A 22929-nucleotide genomic window follows, 5' to 3' on the forward strand; every position below is an offset into this window, starting at 1 on the left:
TAGGATTTGGGCAAATAGAAACAGGTGACCCTGTACTGTTAATCAAAGTTACTAATATGACTAGGATTTGGGCAAATAGAAACAGGTGACCCTGTACTTTTTTGACACAGAGATTGGTTTTATCTTGCTGCATACCCCTGCACGATACAGTAATCTTCCCTCAATGCACAAAGAGGAGGGTACCGTAAAATGATCATATATCCTTTGCTTACTATTATCACTGTAATTTATTCACCAATATTTATTCATCAAGAATATACGTTAAAATCAGTATACCGCATGGCCTGATGGGATGATGGTGATATGAAACAGTATAGATTCAGATTATTTTGTCAGTTTCTTCTCTCCCTGTGTCAGTCTTGGCATGCTGAAGACATAGGGAGTGTGTTGACGGTCTTTCCTGTCTCTCGCCTGACTGCACTGACACATACACACACACACACACATACACACACACGCCTTTGTGCCTTAAAGGGGATAATAAGCAGGACTGACAGTGAAAGAGACGTGCAGAGGATTCTGAACTAAGTCTGATTTCCTATTGGCTGAAATCTGGCCCTGTGCTCACGGTAGACTCAATACCACCTGACGTCAACTGAATAACACACACGCACAAGCACGCACAAGCACGCACGCACACACACACACACACACACACACACACACACACACACACACACACACGCACGCACGCGCGCGGTTACGCACGTTCTCCAGGCTGTAGCAGTGGTGGTCTCCAGAGCATACTGTATGCGCAGAGAGGGGTATAACAGAAATAGACAGGAGTGCTTTCAGGTTATGTCAAGGTGTAGCGTAGGTGTGAGGGCTATTCATTCACAACACAACTGGGACCCTGCAGTTTAAATGCCTTCCAAGTGTTCTAACTAAAGCAAATCCAGAGGCACCAATGTACAGTAGAGGCTGAACAGAACTGGGATTTGTGCTGTAGTCACCTAGTGCACATTAGTAATACAACAAGGAAAACCTAGCCTGAGTGCCAGTCTGTTTGAGCTATCATGCCAACTCCTTTTCATTCACTGTCATGTCAAACAGCAATGTTGTTGGCATTGGCAAGAGCACGAATGGATCTGGGACCAGGCTATGGAAAATAGGAGTTCAATATTACAATTGGACGTTTGCCGATTCGTTTGATAAGCGATATCTGAACCTCGCCTATCCAGTCCAGTTGAAGATAGATGGGAGCGTTACACTCAAGTATGACAAACACGCTTTTCCTTCATCGGAGATGGTCAGATACTTCCTGTAGTCTGAGATAATAAAACATACCCCCCTCACAGACACAGTATTATCCATTACACTGCATCTCTCCTTCTATCCCTCTCTCACTGTCTTCTCCTTCTAGCTATCAGTGTTCTGTTTTGTAACTCTCACACTCACTCACTCACTCACCGAGTTTACGACTAGTCATACATCCAGCAGCTGCTCTAGCCTGGGTGAAGGGAGGGATTCCATTTGCAGGGCCGCAATCCGCAATCCACAGATCAATACCGTGAGCTCTCTTTGTATTAAACCCATAAATCTGTCCGGGGAGCGATTATGATTGGCTGGAGTGACATTAAACTTCCTTCCCGAGATGGCAACAGGCGATTTATTGGCTCTCGGTCAACTGGAGAAATGTGGTTTGTTGTTATCGGATGATAGATGGGATATCATTTGATCCCTGTGCGTTTCAAATTAGATGCGGTGGGATTTGGTGTAGTAAAATATATGTCATAAAATAAAAGGTTAAATGAAAAACGCTGATTTAATGATCTTCTGATTCTGAATCAACGATTCCCTCGCTGTTACAGTGCTTTTATTTCCTTTGGTTCTGGTGTCAAACCCATTTCAGTTCCTGTCGAGCCGTGAATCGAGTGTGACATGTACCGTATTTCATGACTAGAGCACCTGTGACTATCTAATGTTCTACCACCGTCTTTAGTCTAAACGTTCTCCTCTTCCCTCTCTGTCTCTGTGCAGGATGCTTTGAGTGCTGCGTCAAATGCCTGGGCGTCCTCCCCTATGCCTCTCTCTTCGCCACCATCCTTCTGTACGCTGGGGTGGCGCTGTTCTGCGGCTGCGGGCACGAGGCCCTCTCTGGCACCGCCACCATCCTGCAGAACTACTTCGAGGTGGTCCGAGCTCCCGTGGAAACCCTGGACGTCTTAACCATGTGAGTGTGGGTGTGTTTGCGTGGGAGGGGTGTCACAGTGTCCCCCCCTGGTTTGTCAAAACACCTACATGCAGCCTGGAGATGTGTTGAAACTCAATGAGGAGAAGTTGCCTTGGAATTTTCACTTCTTCCTACTCCTTGTCTGCTTCGACCCCTGGAGGAACTAGCCTTGTTAGTGTGGTTAAAACAACAGTCTGTGTGTCCTCACACACAAAAAAGTGCTCTATTTTGAAAGCTTCAGTACCTGTAAAGGGAATGGTTCCAATCTCACCTGTGCTATGACTGGCACACCTAGTTAAGACCTTATCGAGACGCCGTATCCTCGGTCTCCCTAGATAGTAAAATGTTCATGTCCCATGTAGCAGTCCCTGGTGATTTCTACTTGAAGTGAGTCACAGTTACTTAACGGAACATTTCCTTCTCTTTCTTTCTTCTGAAGTGTTTAACCATTGGTGGTGCACAGCTGTCCTGTATGTGTAGATTGAGGTCGGCAAATCTCCCTTACACCTACACGATTACTCACTATCTATACGTATGCCCAACAAGAGGAGTATTTCAAATGTGATCAAGTGCAACTATCCTTACTCTCCCCTCCCTTATCTCAATACACAACAGTATAACAGTACTGAATAACAGTATAACAGTATAACAGTACACAGCAGTATAACAGTACTGAATAACAGTATAACAGTATAACAGTATAACAGTACTGAATAACAGTATAACAATATAACAGTACACAGCAGTTTAACAGTACTGAATAACAGTATAACAGTATAACAGTACACAACAGTATAACAGTACTGAATAACAGTATAAAAGTATAACAGTACACAGCAGTATAACAGTACTGAATAACAGTATAACAGTACACAACAGTATAACAGTACTGAATAACAGTATAACAGTATAACAGTACACAACAGTATAACAGTACTGAATAACAGTATAACAGTATAACAGTACACAACAGTATAACAGTACTGAATAACAGTATAACAGTATAACAGTACACAACAGTATAACAGTATAACAGTACACAACAGTATAACAGTATAACAGTATAACAGTATAACAGTATAACAGTACACAACAGTACTGAACTGTTGAAGCGCGGGTGAGTCTCACTATACAGTGACTGAAATGACTGCAACTCTTTGTTAAGTGTTAGTGTCAGAGTGGGTGGCAAGGAATAAGTTAGTTCTAATTATTTCTTAAACTAAAAGCATTGTATTTGGGACAAATCATTCACTAAACCCTAAACTTCAACTAAATATTGTAATAGATGATGTGGGAATTGAGCAAGTTGAGATGATTAAACTGCTTGGAGTAACCCTGGATTGTAAACCGTCAAAATATATTGATACAACATTAGCTAAGATGAGGAGAAGTCTGTCCATAATAAAGCGCTGCTCTGCCTTCTTAACAACACTGTCAACAAGGCAGGTCCTACAGGCCCTAGTTTTGTCGCACCTGGACTACTGTTCAGTCGTGTGATCAGGTGCCACAAAAAAGGACTTAGGAAAATTGCAATTGGCTCAGAACAGGGCAGCACGGCTGGCCCCTGGCTGTACACAGAGGGCTAATATTAATAACATGCATGGCTCAAAGTGGAAGAGCGATTGACTTCATCACTACTTGTATTTATAAGAGGTATTGATGTTGAATGCACCAAGGTCTGTCACACAGCTCGGACACCCATGCATACCCCACAAGACATGCCACCAGAGGTCTCCTCACAGTCCCCAAGTCCAGAACAGACTATGGGAGGTGCACAGTAATACATAGAGCCATGGCTACATGGAACTCTATTCCACATCAAGTAACTGACGCAAGCAGTACAATTAGATTTAAAAAAACAGATAAAAAGCACCTTATGGAACAGCGGGGACTGTGAAGCAACACAAACACATACACACACACACACACGATAACATACGCACTATACACACACGTACACATGGATTCTGTAATGTAGATATGTGGTAGTGGTGGAGTAGGGGCCTGAGGGTACACAGTGTGTTGTGAAATCTGTAAATGTATTGTAATGTTTTTAAAATGGTATAAACTGCTTTCATTTTGCTGGACCCCAGGAAGAGCAGCTACTGCCTTGGCAGGTGTATTTATCAGGTGTTTGATCATGAATGCGTGTCTGAGAGGGAGGGAGATTTTTCCCTGGCGCAGCACACTGACGGAGATCCATTTTTCCATTCCTGTGTGGATTCCAATATCCTGTGTGTGTGTGTATGTGTTTGTACGTCTGCGTGATGTCTTGGCACGGGGCCGTTGGGGGATTTAAGCCCTCTGAAATCACTCTGGGTTGTCCCGGGCGCACCTGCTCACCGGAACTCCACCTGCCGAGAGGGAGGGAGGGGGTTTGTGCTAGTGAATGCAAGTGTGTGTGTGCTTCTACTAGATGTTGGAAATGGCGGGAGATTGTGACATGAGCAGTAGACCTGGCCTAACTGATGTAACTGGGCTTTCTATACTGATTTAACTGGGCTTTTTTTACTGATATAACTGGGCTTTTTATACTGATGTAACTGGGCTTTCTATACTGATTTAACTGGGCTTTTTATACTGATGTAACTGGGCTTTCTATACTGATGTAACTGGGCTTTTTATACTGATGTAACTAGGCTTTCTATACTGATGTAACTGGGCTTTCTATACTGATGTAACTGGGCTTTCTATACTGATGTAACTGGGCTTTCTATACTGATGTAACTGGGCTTTTTATACTGATGTTACTGGGCTTTCTAGACTGATGTAACTGGGCTTTCTATACTGATGTGTGCTGTACTAGGTGTGAAATTCACTTCAGATTGAGGGTACAAAAAAATACACTTTACACCGCTATAACATCATCTTTATCAGAGGAAAGCTTGTGAAATCAACCCATTGTGTTTGTCTAATACTATCTCCTAAATCTTTTCCTAACCTGGAGGTATGGTGATAACCCTAACTTTACCCTACAGAATGAAACACACAGTCATTGGCTAAATGAGAGCTTATCCACTAGTCCAAGCAAGGGAAAAATGCAGAATGACTGTGGAAGCAAACTGACTGCAGTATACAGTCAGAATACTGTCTGTCACTGCTGGAAGTAATATAATTTGTAGTCCAATGCACTTGGACTACAAATGGGGCTGCTGGGCCTAAAAAACATGTAACAGTGAAGTACTGTACTAAATGGTCTGCACACTCAATGCACACACCTGTATTGTTTAGCAATGTTTTGATTCCAAAATTGGATCTTTGTAAGTTCCTGTCATAGAGATCCTATTAAATGAATATTTCATTAGTATTCTAATTCCTAATTCTATGGTTCCTGGGAATGAAATCGCTAGTCTTGGTGTGCTAGCCATACCAACTGAGTGATCCCATCGCTCTGCTCCTGTCTCTCTGTCTTCCTCCGCAGGATTGACATCTTGAAGTATGTCATCTACGGCGTGGCGGCGGCATTCTTCGTCTACGGCATCCTGCTGATGGTGGAGGGCTTCTTCACCACCGGCGCCATCAGGGACCTGTACGGAGACTTCAAGATCACCGCCTGCGGACGGTGCGTCTCCGCCTGGGTAAGAAACACACTTAAATCAACCCCTATCCTCTGCGCCCTATCCGCTCCCTTTATTTCTGAAGGCGTTGGATAGGTATAATAAGTATTAGGGTAGACAATTAGGACACATCTTTCTGGAGGAGGTACCCGAGAGACGGGATTAGAGATCTGGTGATGGAGAATTTACAGCTTAAGATGTCTCTTCTTTGAATTATGGCCCAATGCTAATGACAGCTGATGAGCCAGTCAGCCTTCTACTGACTTATAACTGTCATCTTCTCTCTCTCTCTCTAATGGGCCTATCCCTCACTTCCTTCTCCTCCTTCCTCCCTTTCTTTCCCTCCCTCTCTCTTTCTAATTAACCGTCCTTCTTCTCCTTCCTCTCTCTCTTTCCCTCACTCTCTCTTCCTAATGGACCGTCCTTCTTCTCCTTCCTCTCTCTCTTTCCCTCCCTCTCTCTTTCTAATGGACCATCCTTCTTCTCCTTCCTCTCTCTCTTTCCCTCCCTCTCTCTTTCTAATGGACCGTCCTTCATCTCCTTCCTCTCTCTCTTTCCCTCCCTCTCTCTTTCTAATGGACCGTCCTTCTTCTCCTTCCTCCCTCTCTCTAATGGACCATCCTTCTTTCCTTCCCTCCTCTTTCCCTCCCTCTCTTTCTAATGGACCGTCCTTCTTCTCCTTCCTCTCCTTCTTCTCCTTCCTCTCTCTAATCTTTCCCTCCCTCTCTCTTTCTAATGGACTTCTCCTTTCTTCTTCTTTCCCTCCTCTTCCTAATCGTCCTTCTTCTCCTTCCTCTCTCTCTTTCCTCCCCCTCTCTTCCTAATGGACCGTCCTTCTTCTCCTTCCTTCTCTTTCCCTCTCTCTTTCCTAATGGACTGTCCTTCTTCTCCTTCCTCTCCTCTTCCCTCCCTCTCTCTTTCTAATGGACCGTCCTTCTTCTCCTTCCTCTCTCTCTTCCCTCCCCTCTCTTTCTAATGGACCGTCCTTCTTCTCCTTCCTCTCTCTCTTTCCCTCCCTCTCTCTTTCTAATGGACCGTCCTTCTTCTCCTTCCTCTCTCTCTTTCCCTCTCCTCTCTTTCTTTCTAATGGACCGTCCTTCTTCTCCTTCCTCTCTCTCTTCCCCTCCCTCTCTCTTTCTAATGGACCGTCCTTCTTCTCCTTCCTCTCTCTCTTCCCTCCCTCTCTCTTTCTAATGGACCGTCCTTCTTCTCCTTCCTCTCTCTCTTCCCTCCCTCTCTCTTTCTAATGGACCGTCCTTCTTCTCCTTCCTCTCTCTCCTTCCCCTCCCCTCTCTCTTTCTAATGGACCGTCCTTCTTCTCCTTCCTCTCTCTCTTCCCCTCCCTCTCTCTTTCTAATGGACCGTCCTTCTTCTCCTTCCTCTCTCTCTTCTCTTCCCTCCTCTCTCTTTCTAATGGACCGTCCTTCTTCTCCTTCCTCTCTCCCTCCCTCTCTTTCTAATGGACTGTCCTTCTTCTCCTTCCTCTCTCTCTTTCCCTCCCTCTCTCTTTCCTTCTTGGACCGTCCTTCTTCTCCTTCTCTCTCCCTCCCTCTCTTTCTGGACTTCTAATGGACCGTCCTTCTTCTCCTTCCTCTCTCTTTCCCTCCTCTCTCTTTCTAATGGACCGTCCTTCTTCTCCTTCCTCTCTCTCTCCTCCCTCTCTCTTCTAATGGACCGTCCTTCTTCTTCCTCTTCTCTCTTCTCCCCTCCCTCTCTCTTTCTAATGGACCGTCCTTCTTCTCCTTCCTCCCTCTCTTTCTCTTCCCCTCCCTCTCTCTTTCTAATGGACCGTCTCCCTTTCTTCTTCTCCTTCCCTCTCTCTTTCCCTCCCTCTCTCTTTCTAATGGACCGTCCTTCTTCTCCTTCCTCTCTCTCTTCCCCTCCCTCTCTCTTTCTAATGGACCGTCCTTCTTCCCTTCCTAATTCTTCCTCTCTTCCTCTCTTCTTTCTAATGGACCTCCCTTCTCCTTCCTCTCTCTCTCTTTCAAATGGACCGTCCTTCTTCTCCTTCCTCTTCTCCCTCCCTCTCTCTTCCTAATGGACCTTCTCTTCTCTTCCTTCTTCTCCTTCTTCTCTTCTCTCTCTCCTTCCCTCCCTCTCTTTCTAATGGACCGTCCCTTCTTCTCATCCTTCCTCTCTCTTCCCCTCCCTCTCTCTTTCTAATGAACTCCTCTCTCTCTTTCCCTCCTCTCTCTTTCTAATGGACCGTCCTTCTTCTTCCTTCCTCTCTCTTCCCTCCCTCTCTCTTTCTAATGGACCGTCCTTCCTTCTTCTCCTTCCCTCTCTCCATTTCCTCTCCCTCTCTCTTTCCTAATGGACTCTTCTAATTCCTTCTTCTCTTCCCTCTCTCTTCCCTCCCTCTTCCTAATGGACCGTCCTTCTTTCTCCTTCCTCTCTCTCTTTCCCCTTCCTCTCCTAATGGACCTTCCTCATCCTTCCTCTAACTCTTCCCCTCCCTCTCTTTCTAATGAACCGTCCTTCTCTTCTTCTCCTTCCTCTCTCTCTTTCCCTCCCTCTCTCTTTCTAATGGACCGTCCTTCTTCTCCTTCCTTCTCTCTTTCCCTCCCTCTCTTTCTAATGGACCGTCCTTCTTTCTCCTTCCCTCTCTTCTCTTTCCTAATGAACCGTCCTTCTCTCCTTCCTCTCTCTCTTTCCCTCCCCTCTCTCTTTCTAATGGACCGTCCTTCTTCTCCTTCCTCTCTCTTTCCCTCCCTCTCTCTTTCTAATGGACTGTCCTTCTTCTCCTTCCTCCTCCTTCCTCCCTCTCTTCTAATGGACTGTCCTTCTTCTCCTTCCTCTCTTCTCTCTCTCTTTCTAATCTTCCTTCTCTCTCCTCTCTCTCTCTCTTCCTCCTTTCTCTCTTTCTAATGGACTGTCTTCTTCTCCCTCTCTCTTCCTGAACCTCCTTCTCTTCCTTCTCCTTCCTCCTCTCTTCCCTCCCTCTCTCTTTAATGGAACCGTCCTTCTTCTCTTCTTCCTTCCTCTCTCTCTTCCCCTCCCTCTCTCTTTCTAATGGACTGTCCTTCACTTCCTTCCTCCTTCCTCTCTCTCTTCCCTCCCTCTCTTTCTAATGGACCGTCCTTCTTCTCCTTCCTCTCTCTCTTCCCCTCCCCTCTTCCTAATTCCTTCTTCTCCTTCCTCTCTCTCTTCCCTCCCCTCTCTTCCTAATGGACCGTCCTTCTTCTCCTTCCCCTCTCTCTTCCTCCCTCTCTCTTCCTAATGGACTGTCCTTCTTCTCCTTCCTCTCTCTCTCTTCCCTCCCTCTCTCTTCCTAATGGACCGTCCTTCTTCTCCTTCTCTTCCCTCTTTCCCTCCCTCTCTCTTTCTAATGGACCGTCCTTCTTCTCCTTCCTCTCTCTCTTTCCATCCCTCTCTCTTTCTAATGGACCGTCCTTCTTCTCTTTCTCTCTCTCTTCCCCTCCCTCTCTCTTTCTTATGGACCGTCCTTCTTCTCCTTTCTCTCTCTTCCCCTCCCTCTCTCTTTCTAATGGACCGTCCTTCTTCTCCTTCTCTCTCTCTTTCCCTCCCCTCTCTCTTTCTAATGGACCGTCCTTCTTTCTCCTTCTTCTCTCTTCCCCTCCCTCTCTCTTTCTAATGGACCGTCTTCTTCTCCTTCTCTCTCTCTTCCTCTCTCTTTCAAATGGACCGTCCTTCTTCTCTTCCTCTCCCTTCCCCTCCCTCTCTCTTCCTAATGGACCGTCCTTCTCCTTCCTCTCTCTCTTCCTCCCTCTCTCTTCCTAATGGATCGTCCTTCTTCTCCTTCCCTCTCTCTTCCCCTCCTCTCTCTTCCTAATGGACTGTCCTTCTTCTCCTTCCTCTCTCTCTTTCCCTCCCTCTCTCTTCCTAATGAACCGTCCTTCTCTTACTTCTTCTCTTCCCTCTTTCCCTCCCTCTCTATTTCTAATGGACCGTCCTTCTTCTCCTTCCTCTCTCTCTTTCCCTCCCTCTCTCTTTCTAATGGACCGTCCTTCTTCTCCTTCCTCTCTCTCTTCCCCTCCCTCTCTCTTCCTAATGGACCGTCCTTCTCTTCCTTCTTCTCCTTCCTCTCTCTCTTCCCCTCCCTCTCTCTTTCTAATGAACCGTCCTTCTCTTCCTTCTCATCCTTCCTCTAACTCTTCCCCTCCCTCTCTCTTTCTAATGAACTGTCCTTCTCTTCCTTCTCATCCTTCCTCTCTCTCTTTCCCTCCCTCTCTCTTCCTAATGGACTGTCCTTCTCTTACTTCTTCTCTTCCCTCTTTCCTTCCCTCTCTCTTCCTAATGGACCGTCCTTCTCTTCCTTCTTCTCCTTCCTGTCTCTCTTCCCCTCCCTCTCTCTTTCTAATGAACCGTCCTTCTCTTCCTTCTCATCCTTCCTCTAACTCTTCCCCTCCCTCTCTCTTCCTAATGAACCGTCCTTCTCTTCCTTCTTCTCCTTCCTCTCTCTCTTTCCCTCCCTCTCTCTTCCTAATGGACTGTCCTTCTCTTCCTTCTCATCCTTCCTCTAACTCTTCCCCTCCCTCTCTCTTTCTAATGAACCGTCCTTCTCTTCCTTCTCATCCTTCCTCTCTCTCTTTCCTCCCTCTCTCTTTCTAATGGACCGTCCTTCTTCTCCTTCTCTCTCTCTTCCCCTCCCTCTCTCTTTCTAATGAACCGTCCTTCTCTTCCTTCTCATCCTTCCTCTCTCTATTTCCCTCCCTCTCTCTTTCTAATGGACCGTACTTCTTCTCCTTCTCTCTCTCTTCCCTCCCTCTCTCTTTCTAATGAACCGTTCTTCTCTTCCTTCTCATCCTTCCTCTCTCTCTTTCCCTCCCTCTCTCTTCCTAATGGACCGTCCTTCTACTCCTTCCTCTAACTCTTCCCCTCCCTCTCTCTTTCTAATGAACCGTCCTTCTCTTCCTTCTCCTCCTTCCTCTCTCTCTTTCCCTCCCTCTCTCTTTCTAATGGACCGTCCTTCTCTTCCTCCTCATCCTTCTCTCTCTCTTTCCCTCCCTCTCTCTTCCTAATGGACCGTCCTTCACTTCCTTCTCCTCCTTCCTCACTCTCTTCCCCTCCTCTCTCTTTCTAATGAACCGTCCTTCTCTCCTTCCTCTCTCTCTTCCCTCCCTCTCTCTTTCTAATGGACTGTCCTTCTTCTCCTTCCTCTCTCTCTTCCCCTCCCTCTCTCTTTCTAATGGACTGTCCTTCTTCTCCTTCTCTCTCTCTTCCCCTCCTCTCTCTTTCTAATGGACTGTCTTTCTTCCCCTCCCTCTCTCTTTCTAATGAACCCTCCTTCTCTTCCTTCTCATCCTTCCTCTCTCTCTTTCCCTCCCTCTCTCTTTCTAATGGACTGTCCTTCTTCCCCTCCCTCTCTCTTCCTAATGAACCGTCCTTCTCTTCCTTCTTCTCCTTCCTCTCTCTCTTCCCCTCCCTCTCTCTTTCTAATGAACCGTCCTTCTCTTCCTTCTCCTCCTTCCTCTCTCTCTTCCCCTCCCTCTCTCTTTCTAATGGACTGTCCTTCACTTCCTTCTCCTCCTTCCTCTCTCTCTTCCCCTCCCTCTCTCTTTCTAATGGACCGTCCTTCTTCTCCTTCCTCTCTCTCTTCCCCTCCCTCTCTCTTCCTAATGGACCGTCCTTCTTCTCCTTCCTCTCTCTCTTCCCCTCCCCCTCTCTTCCTAATGGACTGTCCTTCTTCTCCTTCCTCTCTCTCTTTCCCTCCCTCTCTCTTTCTAATGGACCGTCCTTCTTCTCCTTCCTCTCTCTCTTCCCCTCCCTCTCTCTTTCTAATGGACCGTCCTTCTTCTCCTTCCTCTCTCTCTTCCCCTCCCTCTCTCTTTCTAATGGACCGTCCTTCTTCTCCTTCCTCTCTCTCTTTCCCTCCCTCTCTCTTTCTAATGGACCGTCCTTCTTCTCCTTCCTCTCTCTCTTCCCCTCCCTCTCTCTTTCTTCCGACCGTCCTTCTTCTCCTTCTCTCTCTCTTCTTCCCTCCCTCTCTCTTTCTAATGGACCGTCCTTCTTCTCCTTCCTCTCTCTCTTTCCCTCCCTCTCTCTTTCTAATGAACCGTTCTTCTCTTCCTTCTCATCCTTCCTCTCTCTCTTCCCCTCCCTCTCTCTTCCTAATGGACTGTTCTTCTTCTCCTTCCTCTCTCTCTTTCCCTCCCTCTCTTCCTAATGAACCGTCCTTCTCTTACTTCTTCTCTTCCCTCTTTCCCTCCTCTCTCTTTCTAATGGACCGTCCTTCTTCTCCTTCCCTCTCTCTTTCCATCCCTCTCTCTTTCTAATGGACCGTCCTTCTTCTCCTTCCTCTCTCTCTTCCCTCCCTCTCTCTTTCTTATGGACCGTCCTTCTTCTCCTTCCTCTCTCTCTTCCCCTCCCTCTCTCTTTCTAATGGACCGTCCTTCTTCTCCTTCCTCTCTCTCTTTCCCTCCCTCTCTCTTTCTAATGGACCGTCCTTCTTCTCCTTCCTCTCTCTCTCTTCCCCTCCCTCTCTCTTTCTAATGGACCGTCCTTCTTCTCCTTCCTCTCTCTCTTCCCCTCCCTCTCTCTTTCAAATGGACCGTCCTTCTTCTCCTTCCTCTCTCTCTTCCCCTCCCTCTCTCTTCCTAATGGACCGTCCTTCTTCTCCTTCCTCTCTCTCTTCCCCTCCCTCTCTCTTCCTAATGGATCGTCCTTCTTCTCCTTCCCTCTCTCTTCCCTCCTCTCTCTTCCTAATGGACTGTCCTTCTTCTCCTTCCTCTCTCTCTTTCCCTCCCTCTCTCTTCCTAATGAACCGTCCTTCTCTTACTTCTTCTCTTCCCTCTTTCCCTCCCTCTCTATTTCTAATGGACCGTCCTTCTTCTCCTTCCTCTCTCTCTTTCCCTCCCTCTCTCTTTCTAATGGACCGTCCTTCTTCTCCTTCCTCTCTCTTCCCCTCCCTCTCTCTTCCTAATGGACCGTCCTTCTCTTCCTTCTTCTCCTTCTCTCTCTCTTCCCCTCCCTCTCTTTCTAATGAACCGTCCTTCTCTTCCTTCTCATCCTTCCTCTAACTCTTCCCCTCCCTCTCTCTTTCTAATGAACTGTCCTTCTCTTCCTTCTCATCCTTCCTCTCTCTCTTTCCCTCCCTCTCTCTTCCTAATGGACTGTCCTTCTCTTACTTCTTCTCTTCCCTCTTTCCTTCCCTCTCTCTTCCTAATGGACCGTCCTTCTCTTCCTTCTTCTCCTTCCTGTCTCTCTTCCCCTCCCTCTCTCTTTCTAATGAACCGTCCTTCTCTTCCTTCTCATCCTTCCTCTAACTCTTCCCCTCCCTCTCTCTTCCTAATGAACCGTCCTTCTCTTCCTTCTTCTCCTTCCTTCTCTCTCTCTTTCCTCCCTCTCTCTTCCTAATGGACTGTCCTTCTCTTCCTTCTCATCCTTCCTCTAACTCTTCCCCTCCCTCTCTCTTTCTAATGAACCGTCCTTCTCTTCCTTCTCATCCTTCCTCTCTCTCTTTCCCTCCCTCTCTTTCTAATGGACCGTCCTTCTTCTCCTTCCTCTCTCTCTTCCCTCCCTCTCTCTTTCTAATGAACCGTCCTTCTCTTCCTTCTCATCCTTCCTCTCTCTATTTCCCTCCCTCTCTCTTTCTAATGGACCGTACTTCTTCTCCTTCCTCTCTCTCTTCCCCTCCCTCTCTCTTTCTAATGAACCGTTCTTCTCTTCCTTCTCATCCTTCCTCTCTCTCTTTCCTCCTCTCTCTTCCTAATGGACCGTCCTTCTACTCCTTCCTCTAACTCTTCCCCTCCCTCTCTCTTTCTAATGAACCGTCCTTCTCTTCCTTCTCCTCCTTCCTCTCTCTCTTTCCCTCCCTCTCTCTTTCTAATGGACCGTCCTTCTCTTCCTCCTCCTCATCCTTCCTCTCTCTCTTTCCCTCCCTCTCTCTTCCTAATGGACCGTTCTTCACTTCCTTCTCCTCCTTCCTCACTCTCTTCCCCTCCCTCTCTCTTTCTAATGAACCGTCCTTCTCTCCTTCCTCTCTCTCTTCCCCTCCCTCTCTCTTTCTAATGGACTGTCCTTCTTCTCCTTCCTCTCTCTCTTCCCCTCCCTCTCTCTTTCTAATGGACTGTCCTTCTTCTCCTTCCTCTCTCTCTTCCCCTCCCTCTCTCTTTCTAATGGACTGTCTTTCTTCCCCTCCCTCTCTCTTTCTAATGAACCCTCCTTCTCTTCCTTCTCATCCTTCCTCTCTCTCTTTCCCTCCCTCTCTCTTTCTAATGGACTGTCCTTCTTCCCCTCCCTCTCTTCCTAATGAACCGTCCTTCTCTTCCTTCTTCTCCTTCCTCTCTCTCTTCCCCTCCCTCTCTCTTTCTAATGAACCGTCCTTCTCTTCCTTCTCCTCCTTCCTCTCTCTCTTCCTCCTCTCTCTTTCTAATGGACTGTCCTTCACTTCCTTCTCTCCTCCTTCCTCTTCCCCTCCCTCTCTCTTTCTAATGGACCGTCCTTCTTCTCCTTCCTCTCTCTCTTCCCCTCCCTCTCTCTTCCTAATGGACCGTCCTTCTTCTCCTTCCTCTCTCTCTTCCTCCCCTCTCTTCCTAATGGACTGTCCTTCTTCTCCTTCCTCTCTCTCTTTTCCCTCTCTCTTTCTAATGGACCGTCCTTCTTCTCCTTCCTCTCTCTCTTCCCCTCCCTCTCTCTTTCTAATGGACCGTCCTTCTTCTCCTTCCTCTCTCTCTTCCTCCTCTCTCTTTCTAATGGACCGTCCTTCTTCTCCTTCCTCTCTCTCTTTCCTCCCTCTCTCTTTCTAATGGACCGTCCTTCTTCTCCTTCCTCTCTCTCTTCCCCTCCCTCTCTCTTTCTAATGGACCGTCCTTCTTCTCCTTCCTCTCTCTCTTCCCCTCCCTCTCTCTTTCAAATGGACCGTCCTTCTTCTCCTTCCTCTCTCTCTTTCCCTCCCTCTCTCTTTCTAATGGACCGTCCTTCTTCTCCTTCCTCTCTCTCTTCCCCTCCCTCTCTCTTCCTAATGGACCGTCCTTCTTCTCCTTCCTCTCTCTCTTCCCCTCCCTCTCTCTTCCTAATGGATCGTCCTTCTTCTCCTTCCCCTCTCTCTTCCTCCCTCCTCTCTCTTCCTAATGGACTGTTCTTCTTCTCCTTCCTCTCTCTCTTTCCCTCCCTCTCTCTTCCTAATGAACCGTCCTTCTCTTACTTCTTCTCTTCCCTCTTTCCCTCCCTCTCTCTTTCTAATGGACCGTCCTTCTTCTCCTTCCTCTCTCTCTTTCCCTCCCTCTCTCTTTCTAATGGACCGTCCTTCTTCTCCTTCCTCTCTCTCTTCCCCTCCCTCTCTCTTCCTAATGGACCGTCCTTCTCTTCCTTCTTCTCCTTCCTCTCTCTCTTCCCCTCCCTCTCTCTTTCTAATGAACCGTCCTTCTCTTCCTTCTCATCCTTCCTCTAACTCTTCCCCTCCCTCTCTCTTTCTAATGAACTGTCCTTCTCTTCCTTCTCATCCTTCCTCTCTCTCTTTCCCTCCTCTCTCTTCCTAATGGACTGTCCTTCTCTTACTTCTTCTCTTCCCTCTTTCCTTCCCTCTCTCTTCCTAATGGACCGTCCTTCTCTTCCTTCTTCTCCTTCCTGTCTCTCTTCCCCTCCCTCTCTCTTTCTAATGAACCGTCCTTCTCTTCCTTCTCATCCTTCCTCTAACTCTTCCCCTCCCTCTCTCTTCCTAATGAACCGTCCTTCTCTTCCTTCTTCTCCTTCCTCTCTCTCTTTCCCTCCCTCTCTCTTCCTAATGGACTGTCCTTCTCTTCCTTCTCATCCTTCCTCTAACTCTTCCCCTCCCTCTCTCTTTCTAATGAACCGTCCTTCTCTTCCTTCTCATCCTTCCTCTCTCTCTTTCCCTCCCTCTCTCTTTCTAATGGACCGTCCTTCTTCTCCTTCCTCTCTCTCTTCCCCTCCCTCTCTCTTTCTAATGAACCGTCCTTCTCTTCCTTCTCATCCTTCCTCTCTCTATTTCCCTCCCTCTCTCTTTCTAATGGACCGTACTTCTTCTCCTTCCTCTCTCTCTTCCCCTCCCTCTCTCTTTCTAATGAACCGTTCTTCTCTTCCTTCTCATCCTTCCTCTCTCTCTTTCCCTCCCTCTCTCTTCCTAATGGACCGTCCTTCTACTCCTTCCTCTAACTCTTCCCCTCCCTCTCTCTTTCTAATGAACCGTCCTTCTCTTCCTTCTCCTCCTTCCTCTCTCTCTTTCCCTCCCTCTCTCTTTCTAATGGACCGTCCTTCTCTTCCTCCTCCTCATCCTTCCTCTCTCTCTTTCCCTCCCTCTCTCTTCCTAATGGACCGTTCTTCACTTCCTTCTCCTCCTTCCTCACTCTCTTCCCCTCCCTCTCTCTTTCTAATGAACCGTCCTTCTCTCCTTCCTCTCTCTCTTCCCCTCCCTCTCTCTTTCTAATGGACTGTCCTTCTTCTCCTTCCTCTCTCTCTTCCCCTCCCTCTCTCTTTCTAATGGACTGTCCTTCTTCTCCTTCTCTCTCTCTTCCCCTCCCTCTCTCTTTCTAATGGACTGTCTTTCTTCCCCTCCTCTCTCTTTCTAATGAACCCTCCTTCTCTTCCTTCTCATCCTTCCTCTCTCTCTTTCCCTCCCTCTCTCTTTCTAATGGACTGTCCTTCTTCCCCTCCCTCTCTCTTCCTAATGAACCGTCCTTCTCTTCCTTCTTCTCCTTCCTCTCTCTCTTCCCCTCCCTCTCTCTTTCTAATGAACCGTCCTTCTCTTCCTTCTCCTCCTTCCTCTCTCTCTTCCCCTCCCTCTCTCTTTCTAATGGACTGTCCTTCACTTCCTTCTCCTCCTTCCTCTCTCTCTTCCCCTCCCTCTCTCTTTCTAATGGACCGTCCTTCTTCTCCTTCCTCTCTCTCTTCCCCTCCCTCTCTCTTCCTAATGGACCGTCCTTCTTCTCCTTCCTCTCTCTCTCCCCTCCCCTCTCTTCCTAATGGACTGTCCTTCTTCTCCTTCCTCTCTCTCTTTCCCTCCCTCTCTCTTTCTAATGGACCGTCCTTCTTCTCCTTCCTCTCTCTCTTCCCCTCCCTCTCTCTTTCTAATGGACCGTCCTTCTTCTCCTTCCTCTCTCTCTTCCCCTCCCTCTCTCTTTCTAATGGACCGTCCTTCTTCTCCTTCCTCTCTCTCTTTCCCTCCCTCTCTCTTTCTAATGGACCGTCCTTCTTCTCCTTCCTCTCTCTCTTCCCCTCCCTCTCTCTTTCTAATGGACCGTCCTTCTTCTCCTTCCTCTCTCTCTTCCCCTCCTCTCTCTTTCAAATGGACCGTCCTTCTTCTCCTTCCTCTCTCTTTCCCTCCCTCTCTCTTTCTAATGGACCGTCCTTCTTCTCCTTCCTCTCTCTCTTCCCCTCCCTCTCTCTTCCTAATGGACCGTCCTTCTTCTCCTTCCTCTCTCTCTTCCCCTCCCTCTCTCTTCCTAATGGATCGTCCTTCTTCTCCTTCCCCTCTCTCTTCCCCTCCCTCTCTCTTCCTAATGGACTGTTCTTCTTCTCCTTCCTCTCTCTCTTTCCCTCCCTCTCTCTTCCTAATGAACCGTCCTTCTCTTACTTCTTCTCTTCCCTCTTTCCCTCCCTCTCTCTTTCTAATGGACCGTCCTTCTTCTCCTTCCTCTCTCTCTTTCCATCCCTCTCTCTTTCTAATGGACCGTCCTTCTTCTCCTTCCTCTCTCTCTTCCCCTCCCTCTCTCTTTCTTATGGACCGTCCTTCTTCTCCTTCCTCTCTCTCTTCCCCTCCCTCTCTCTTTCTAATGGACCGTCCTTCTTCTCCTTCCTCTCTCTCTTTCCCTCCCTCTCTCTTTCTAATGGACCGTCCTTCTTCTCCTTCCTCTCTCTCTTCCCCTCCCTCTCTCTTTCTAATGGACCGTCCTTCTTCTCCTTCCTCTCTCTCTTCCCCTCCCTCTCTCTTCCTAATGGATCGTCCTTCTTCTCCTTCCCCTCTCTCTTCCCCTCCCTCTCTCTTCCTAATGGACTGTCCTTCTTCTCCTTCCTCTCTCTCTTTCCCTCCCTCTCTCTTCCTAATGAACCGTCCTTCTCTTACTTCTTCTCTTCCCTCTTTCCCTCCCTCTCTATTTCTAATGGACCGTCCTTCTTCTCCTTCCTCTCTCTCTTTCCCTCCCTCTCTCTTTCTAATGGACCGTTCTTCTTCTCCTTCCTCTCTCTCTTCCCCTCCCTCTCTCTTCCTAATGGACCGTCCTTCTCTTCCTTCTTCTCCTTCCTCTCTCTCTTCCCCTCCCTCTCTCTTTCTAATGAACCGTCCTTCTCTTCCTTCTCATCCTTCCTCTAACTCTTCCCCTCCCTCTCTCTTTCTAATGAACTGTCCTTCTCTTCCTTCTCATCCTTCCTCTCTCTCTTTCCCTCCCTCTCTCTTCCTAATGGACTGTCCTTCTCTTACTTCTTCTCTTCCCTCTTTCCTTCCCTCTCTCTTCCTAATGGACCGTCCTTCTCTTCCTTCTTCTCCTTCCTGTCTCTCTTCCCCTCCCTCTCTCTTTCTAATGAACCGTCCTTCTCTTCCTTCTCATCCTTCCTCTAACTCTTCCCCTCCCTCTCTCTTCCTAATGAACCGTCCCTCTCTTCCTTCTTCTCCTTCCTCTCTCTCTTTCCCTCCCTCTCTCTTCCTAATGGACTGTCCTTCTCTTCCTTCTCATCCTTCCTCTAACTCTTCCCCTCCCTCTCTCTTTCTAATGAACCGTCCTTCTCTTCCTTCTCATCCTTCCTCTCTCTCTTTCCCTCCCTCTCTCTTTCTAATGGACCGTCCTTCTTCTCCTTCCTCTCTCTCTTCCCCTCCCTCTCTCTTTCTAATGAACCGTCCTTCTCTTCCTTCTCATCCTTCCTCTCTCTATTTCCCTCCCTCTCTCTTTCTAATGGACCGTACTTCTTCTCCTTCCTCTCTCTCTTCCCCTCCCTCTCTCTTTCTAATGAACCGTTCTTCTCTTCCTTCTCATCCTTCCTCTCTCTCTTTCCCTCCCTCTCTCTTCCTAATGGACCGTCCTTCTACTCCTTCCTCTAACTCTTCCCCTCCCTCTCTCTTTCTAATGAACCGTCCTTCTCTTCCTTCTCCTCCTTCCTCTCTCTCTTTCCCTCCCTCTCTCTTTCTAATGGACCGTCCTTCTCTTCCTCCTCATCCTTCCTCTCTCTCTTTCCCTCCCTCTCTCTTCCTAATGGACCGTCCTTCACTTCCTTCTCCTCCTTCCTCACTCTCTTCCCCTCCCTCTCTCTTTCTAATGAACCGTACTTCTTCTCCTTCCTCTCTCTCTTCCCCTCCCTCTCTCTTTCTAATGGACTGTCCTTCTTCTCCTTCCTCTCTCTCTTCCCCTCCCTCTCTCTTTCTAATGGACTGTCCTTCTTCTCCTTCCTCTCTCTCTTCCCCTCCCTCTCTCTTTCTAATGGACTGTCTTTCTTCCCCTCCCTCTCTCTTTCTAATGAACCCTCCTTCTCTTCCTTCTCATCCTTCCTCTCTCTCTTTCCCTCCCTCTCTCTTTCTAATGGACTGTCCTTCTTCCCCTCCCTCTCTCTTCCTAATGAACCGTCCTTCTCTTCCTTCTTCTCCTTCCTCTCTCTCTTCCCCTCCCTCTCTCTTTCTAATGAACCGTCCTTCTCTTCCTTCTCCTCCTTCCTCTCTCTCTTCCCCTCCCTCTCTCTTTCTAATGGACTGTCCTTCACTTCCTTCTCCTCCTTCCTCTCTCTCTTCCCCTCCCTCTCTCTTTCTAATGAACCGTCCTTCTTCTCCTTCCTCTCTCTCTTCCCCTCCCTCTCTCTTTCTAATGGACCGTCCTTCACTTCCTTCTCCTCCTTCCTCTCTCTCTTCCCCTCCCTCTCTCTTTCTAATGAACCGTCCTTCTTCTCCTTCCTCTCTCTCTTCCCCTCCCTCTCTCTTTCTAATGGACCGTCCTTCTCTTCCTTCTCATCCTTCCTCTAACTCTTCCCCTCCCTCTCTCTTCCTAATGAACCGTCCTTCTCTTCCTTCTTGTCCTTCCTCTCTCTCTTTCCCTCCCTCTCTCTTCCTAATGGACTGTCCTTCTCTTCCTTCTCATCCTTCCTCTAACTCTTCCCCTCCCTCTCTCTTTCTAATGAACCGTCCTTCTCTTCCTTCTCCTCCTTCCTCTCTCTCTTCCCCTCCCTCTCTCTTTCTAATGGACTGTCCTTCTTCTCCTTCCTCTCTCTCTTCCCTCCCTCTCTCTTCCTAATGAACCGTCCTTCTCCTCCTTCTCCTCCCTCTTCCCTCTCTTCTCTTCCCTCTCTTTACTCCCCTCCCTCATTTCCTTCTGTGCTCTTCTCTAACATTCTCACTTTCCCTCTGTCTCTGATGAACCATTCCCTCTTGTGTCCTCCGTTTCTTCCTGCAGTTCATTATGTTGACCTATATCTTCTTCCTGGCCTGGTTGGGTGTGACAGCCTTCACCTCGCTGCCCGTCTTCATGTACTTTAACATCTGGACCATCTGTCAGAACACCACCGTGGTGGAGGGGGCCAACCTCTGCCTGGACCTGCGCCAGTTTGGTAAGGGGCGGGCCCGGGTGGCGCCGCCATCCATTCACACCACCGTTGCCATTCACAGTATACGTACACAGTCACTGACACTGGCAGTGGTTAACCAGGGCTTTGGTGGTTTATTTCCAGTTGTTTGTTTGTGTTCTATCATGAATGTGGATAAGATGTCTGACAAGAAGATGACCTATAGAGCATACTATACTGGATAGTGTGTCGTTTAGTCTTCTCACATCGCGGGCACACAATTCAATCAGTATTCTTTACATTTCATTGCAGCTATTTAATGCTCCTGAAGGAGATCTATTTTACAGCCCTTTAACATGAGTGTTTGTTGTAACTCGCCGCAGTAGCTGTTGTTAGGTCTCTGTGGATCGAAGCGCCTGCCAAGCTAAGTCACTTGAAATGTAAATGTGAACTGGGTTGTTGTTTTTCCTCGCAGGCATGGTAACTATCGGGGAGGAGAGGAAGGTGTGCACGGGCTCCGAAAAGTTCTTTAAGATGTGTGAGTCTAACGAGGTAAGGATGTGTGTGGCTGGGGAGCGATGAAGGGGGGAGGCGAGGTTCTGCTGGCTGTGAACTTTAGTGATCGCCGCACCTCAGGGGTTAGGCTCCTCTCTCACATTGAAGGCTGTCTGTCCATAGAGCTGGAATAAGTTTTCTCAAATCAGAAATGCTTTAGGAAAGTGTTTCCCGATCCTGGCTCTGGGGAACAAAATGCACTTTTTGGCTTTTGCCCTAACGCTCACACACTTGATTCAACCAATCAACTCATCGTCAAAGCCATTGATTTGAGTTAGGTGTGTCAGTGTTAGGTCCAGAAACACAACACGTGCCCCTTTGGGCCCCCAGGACTAGGATTGGGAACACTGCTATCGGGTTCCTCTGTCTTTTTAAATGGTGCTTTGTGTGAGTGTGATGAGTGTAGTGGCGCTACCAGATTTCTATGGGGTTTGAACTTTAACCTCTTGTGGAAAGGGAACAAAAAACTTAGCTTAATAAAGATTAGCCTGTCTTTCTGTCGAACCTTTATCCTCCTTTATCCTTTTGTCCTACCTCCGTTTAATTCCCTTTGAAAAAGTGAGCTAATGTTGCACTGGGACAAATCTTAATACGTCTTGCCCTGTCTCACTCTCAAAGCAACCGCTCTGTCATTCAGTTTTTTAATCTCAACATGACCTGGAAATATTGTAAACACAGACATGACAAGTTGGAACGATGCTTTGTGTCTCATTTTGAATACCAACAAAACAAGCACCGATGTTGTTAGTTGTCTTCATTTCCTGGTGACTAATAAAGCTGTGTTGTGTCTGATTGTCTTTCAGCTGGACATGACTTTCCACTTGTTCGTCTGTGCCCTGGCCGGAGCTGGGGCTGCAGTCATCGCCATGGTGAGACAATGATAGCTCTACTTTATGTCTGAGGGTTGAGTGACCTGCCTATTGGTCCTTAAATGTCTGTTGATAGCATCGCCACTCTGTTCCCTCCCCTCTGTCTGAACACATAAAGCTAGGCAGGCAGGGTACACCTTAGTGGGAGAGGATTGTCTTGTTGTGTGGGGACATACCAAAGGTTATACTTCTAGGGATTCAAGAGATTGGTAATTGGGAGGAAAAACGGACTGTTTTTTAGGCTGCTGCCTTTGAAATAGTTCCTCCCAGTGTTAAGAGCGTGGCAGATGGAGAAAGTGCAAAACAGAGACAGAGTGATCGAGTGATACACAGACAGAGAGAGACATTGAGTGATTGAGAGAGAGAGAGAGAGAGACACAGAGAGTAAGACATAGTGACATAGTGACAGAGAGTGAGAGAGTGAGAGAGAGAGAGAGAGACATAGCGACAGAGAGAAAGACATAGCGACAGAGAGTGAGAGAGAGTAAGACATAGCGAAAGAGAGTGAGAGAGAGTAAGACATAGCGACAGAGAGTGAGAGAGAGTAAGAAATAGCGACAGAGAGTGAGAGAGAGAGAGAGAGACACACAGAGAGTAAGACATAGCGAGAGTGTGAGAGAGAGAGCGAGAGCTGTTGATTAGAGGGAGGTGTTACCCTAGCGATGGAGAAGCACAGGGCGCAGTTGCCATGGAAACTGGGGAAGAAGAAATCGGCTTGTTGAGAGCAGCTAAGTGATGGTGAGGACTGGAGCAACCATCTTCACTGGAGAAGACTGCTGCGTCTGTAGCCAGGGTGGAAGGATACACATTTAATGAAGGCTGTTATTCGGTATCTAGTTCCTTTTTAAACAAAAACATATGTTCACAGTGAAAATAACAGAGAAATGTTTTGTCGAAACATCAATGACACCAGTTTCTTATGGTTTGGTTGTCATCAACTAGATATGCCCATAACAGCTTCCTGTTAGCACAAAATATAAACAACGTCATACATTTCCAGTCCTTAGACCCATGACGTAATGTTTTAAATCTACAAAATAGGTCATTGTTGCTGAGTTGTCTGAGGACTATAAAAGACAAGAGTAAATGAAATGGTAATCAATTTGGGCGGGAGTGGCTCTTCACAACACAAAGTCTGTGTCTGTGGCCCAACTGTGTGCTCTTTGGCCACCCAGTGGATGTCTATGGTAATACACAAGGGGATGACTCACCTAAGTGTGTTCGTGTTAGTTCTCACCGAGAGCGAAGGTTTAGAAAACGGGTAAGAAATCAATTTGCATAGACAATATTGATGTACCATCTTCTCGTCTAATATTTTCTGTGATAAATTATCTGAGATCATTGTGAGATTGTATTGTAGAAGTACTGTCTGTATCTCCAA

General features: G+C 47.5%; 1 protein-coding gene across 3 annotated transcripts in view; it reads left to right on the forward strand.

Moving 5' to 3' along the window:
- Window positions 1-22929, forward strand: part of LOC115137485 (neuronal membrane glycoprotein M6-a-like) — an 88544-nt gene that overhangs the window by 64328 nt on the left and 1287 nt on the right. For all 3 annotated transcript variants that reach the window (XM_029673808.2, XM_029673809.2, XM_029673806.2), the window contains exons 2-6: window positions 1981-2173; window positions 5595-5751; window positions 20016-20169; window positions 20600-20676; window positions 21483-21548. In XM_029673808.2, the coding sequence (XP_029529668.1) occupies window positions 1981-2173; window positions 5595-5751; window positions 20016-20169; window positions 20600-20676; window positions 21483-21548 (647 nt within the window). The remainder of the gene's footprint in view (window positions 1-1980; window positions 2174-5594; window positions 5752-20015; window positions 20170-20599; window positions 20677-21482; window positions 21549-22929) is intronic.

This window comes from Oncorhynchus nerka, linkage group LG11 (assembly GCF_034236695.1).
Source record: "Oncorhynchus nerka isolate Pitt River linkage group LG11, Oner_Uvic_2.0, whole genome shotgun sequence".
NCBI classification, from domain to species: Eukaryota; Metazoa; Chordata; class Actinopteri; order Salmoniformes; family Salmonidae; genus Oncorhynchus; species Oncorhynchus nerka.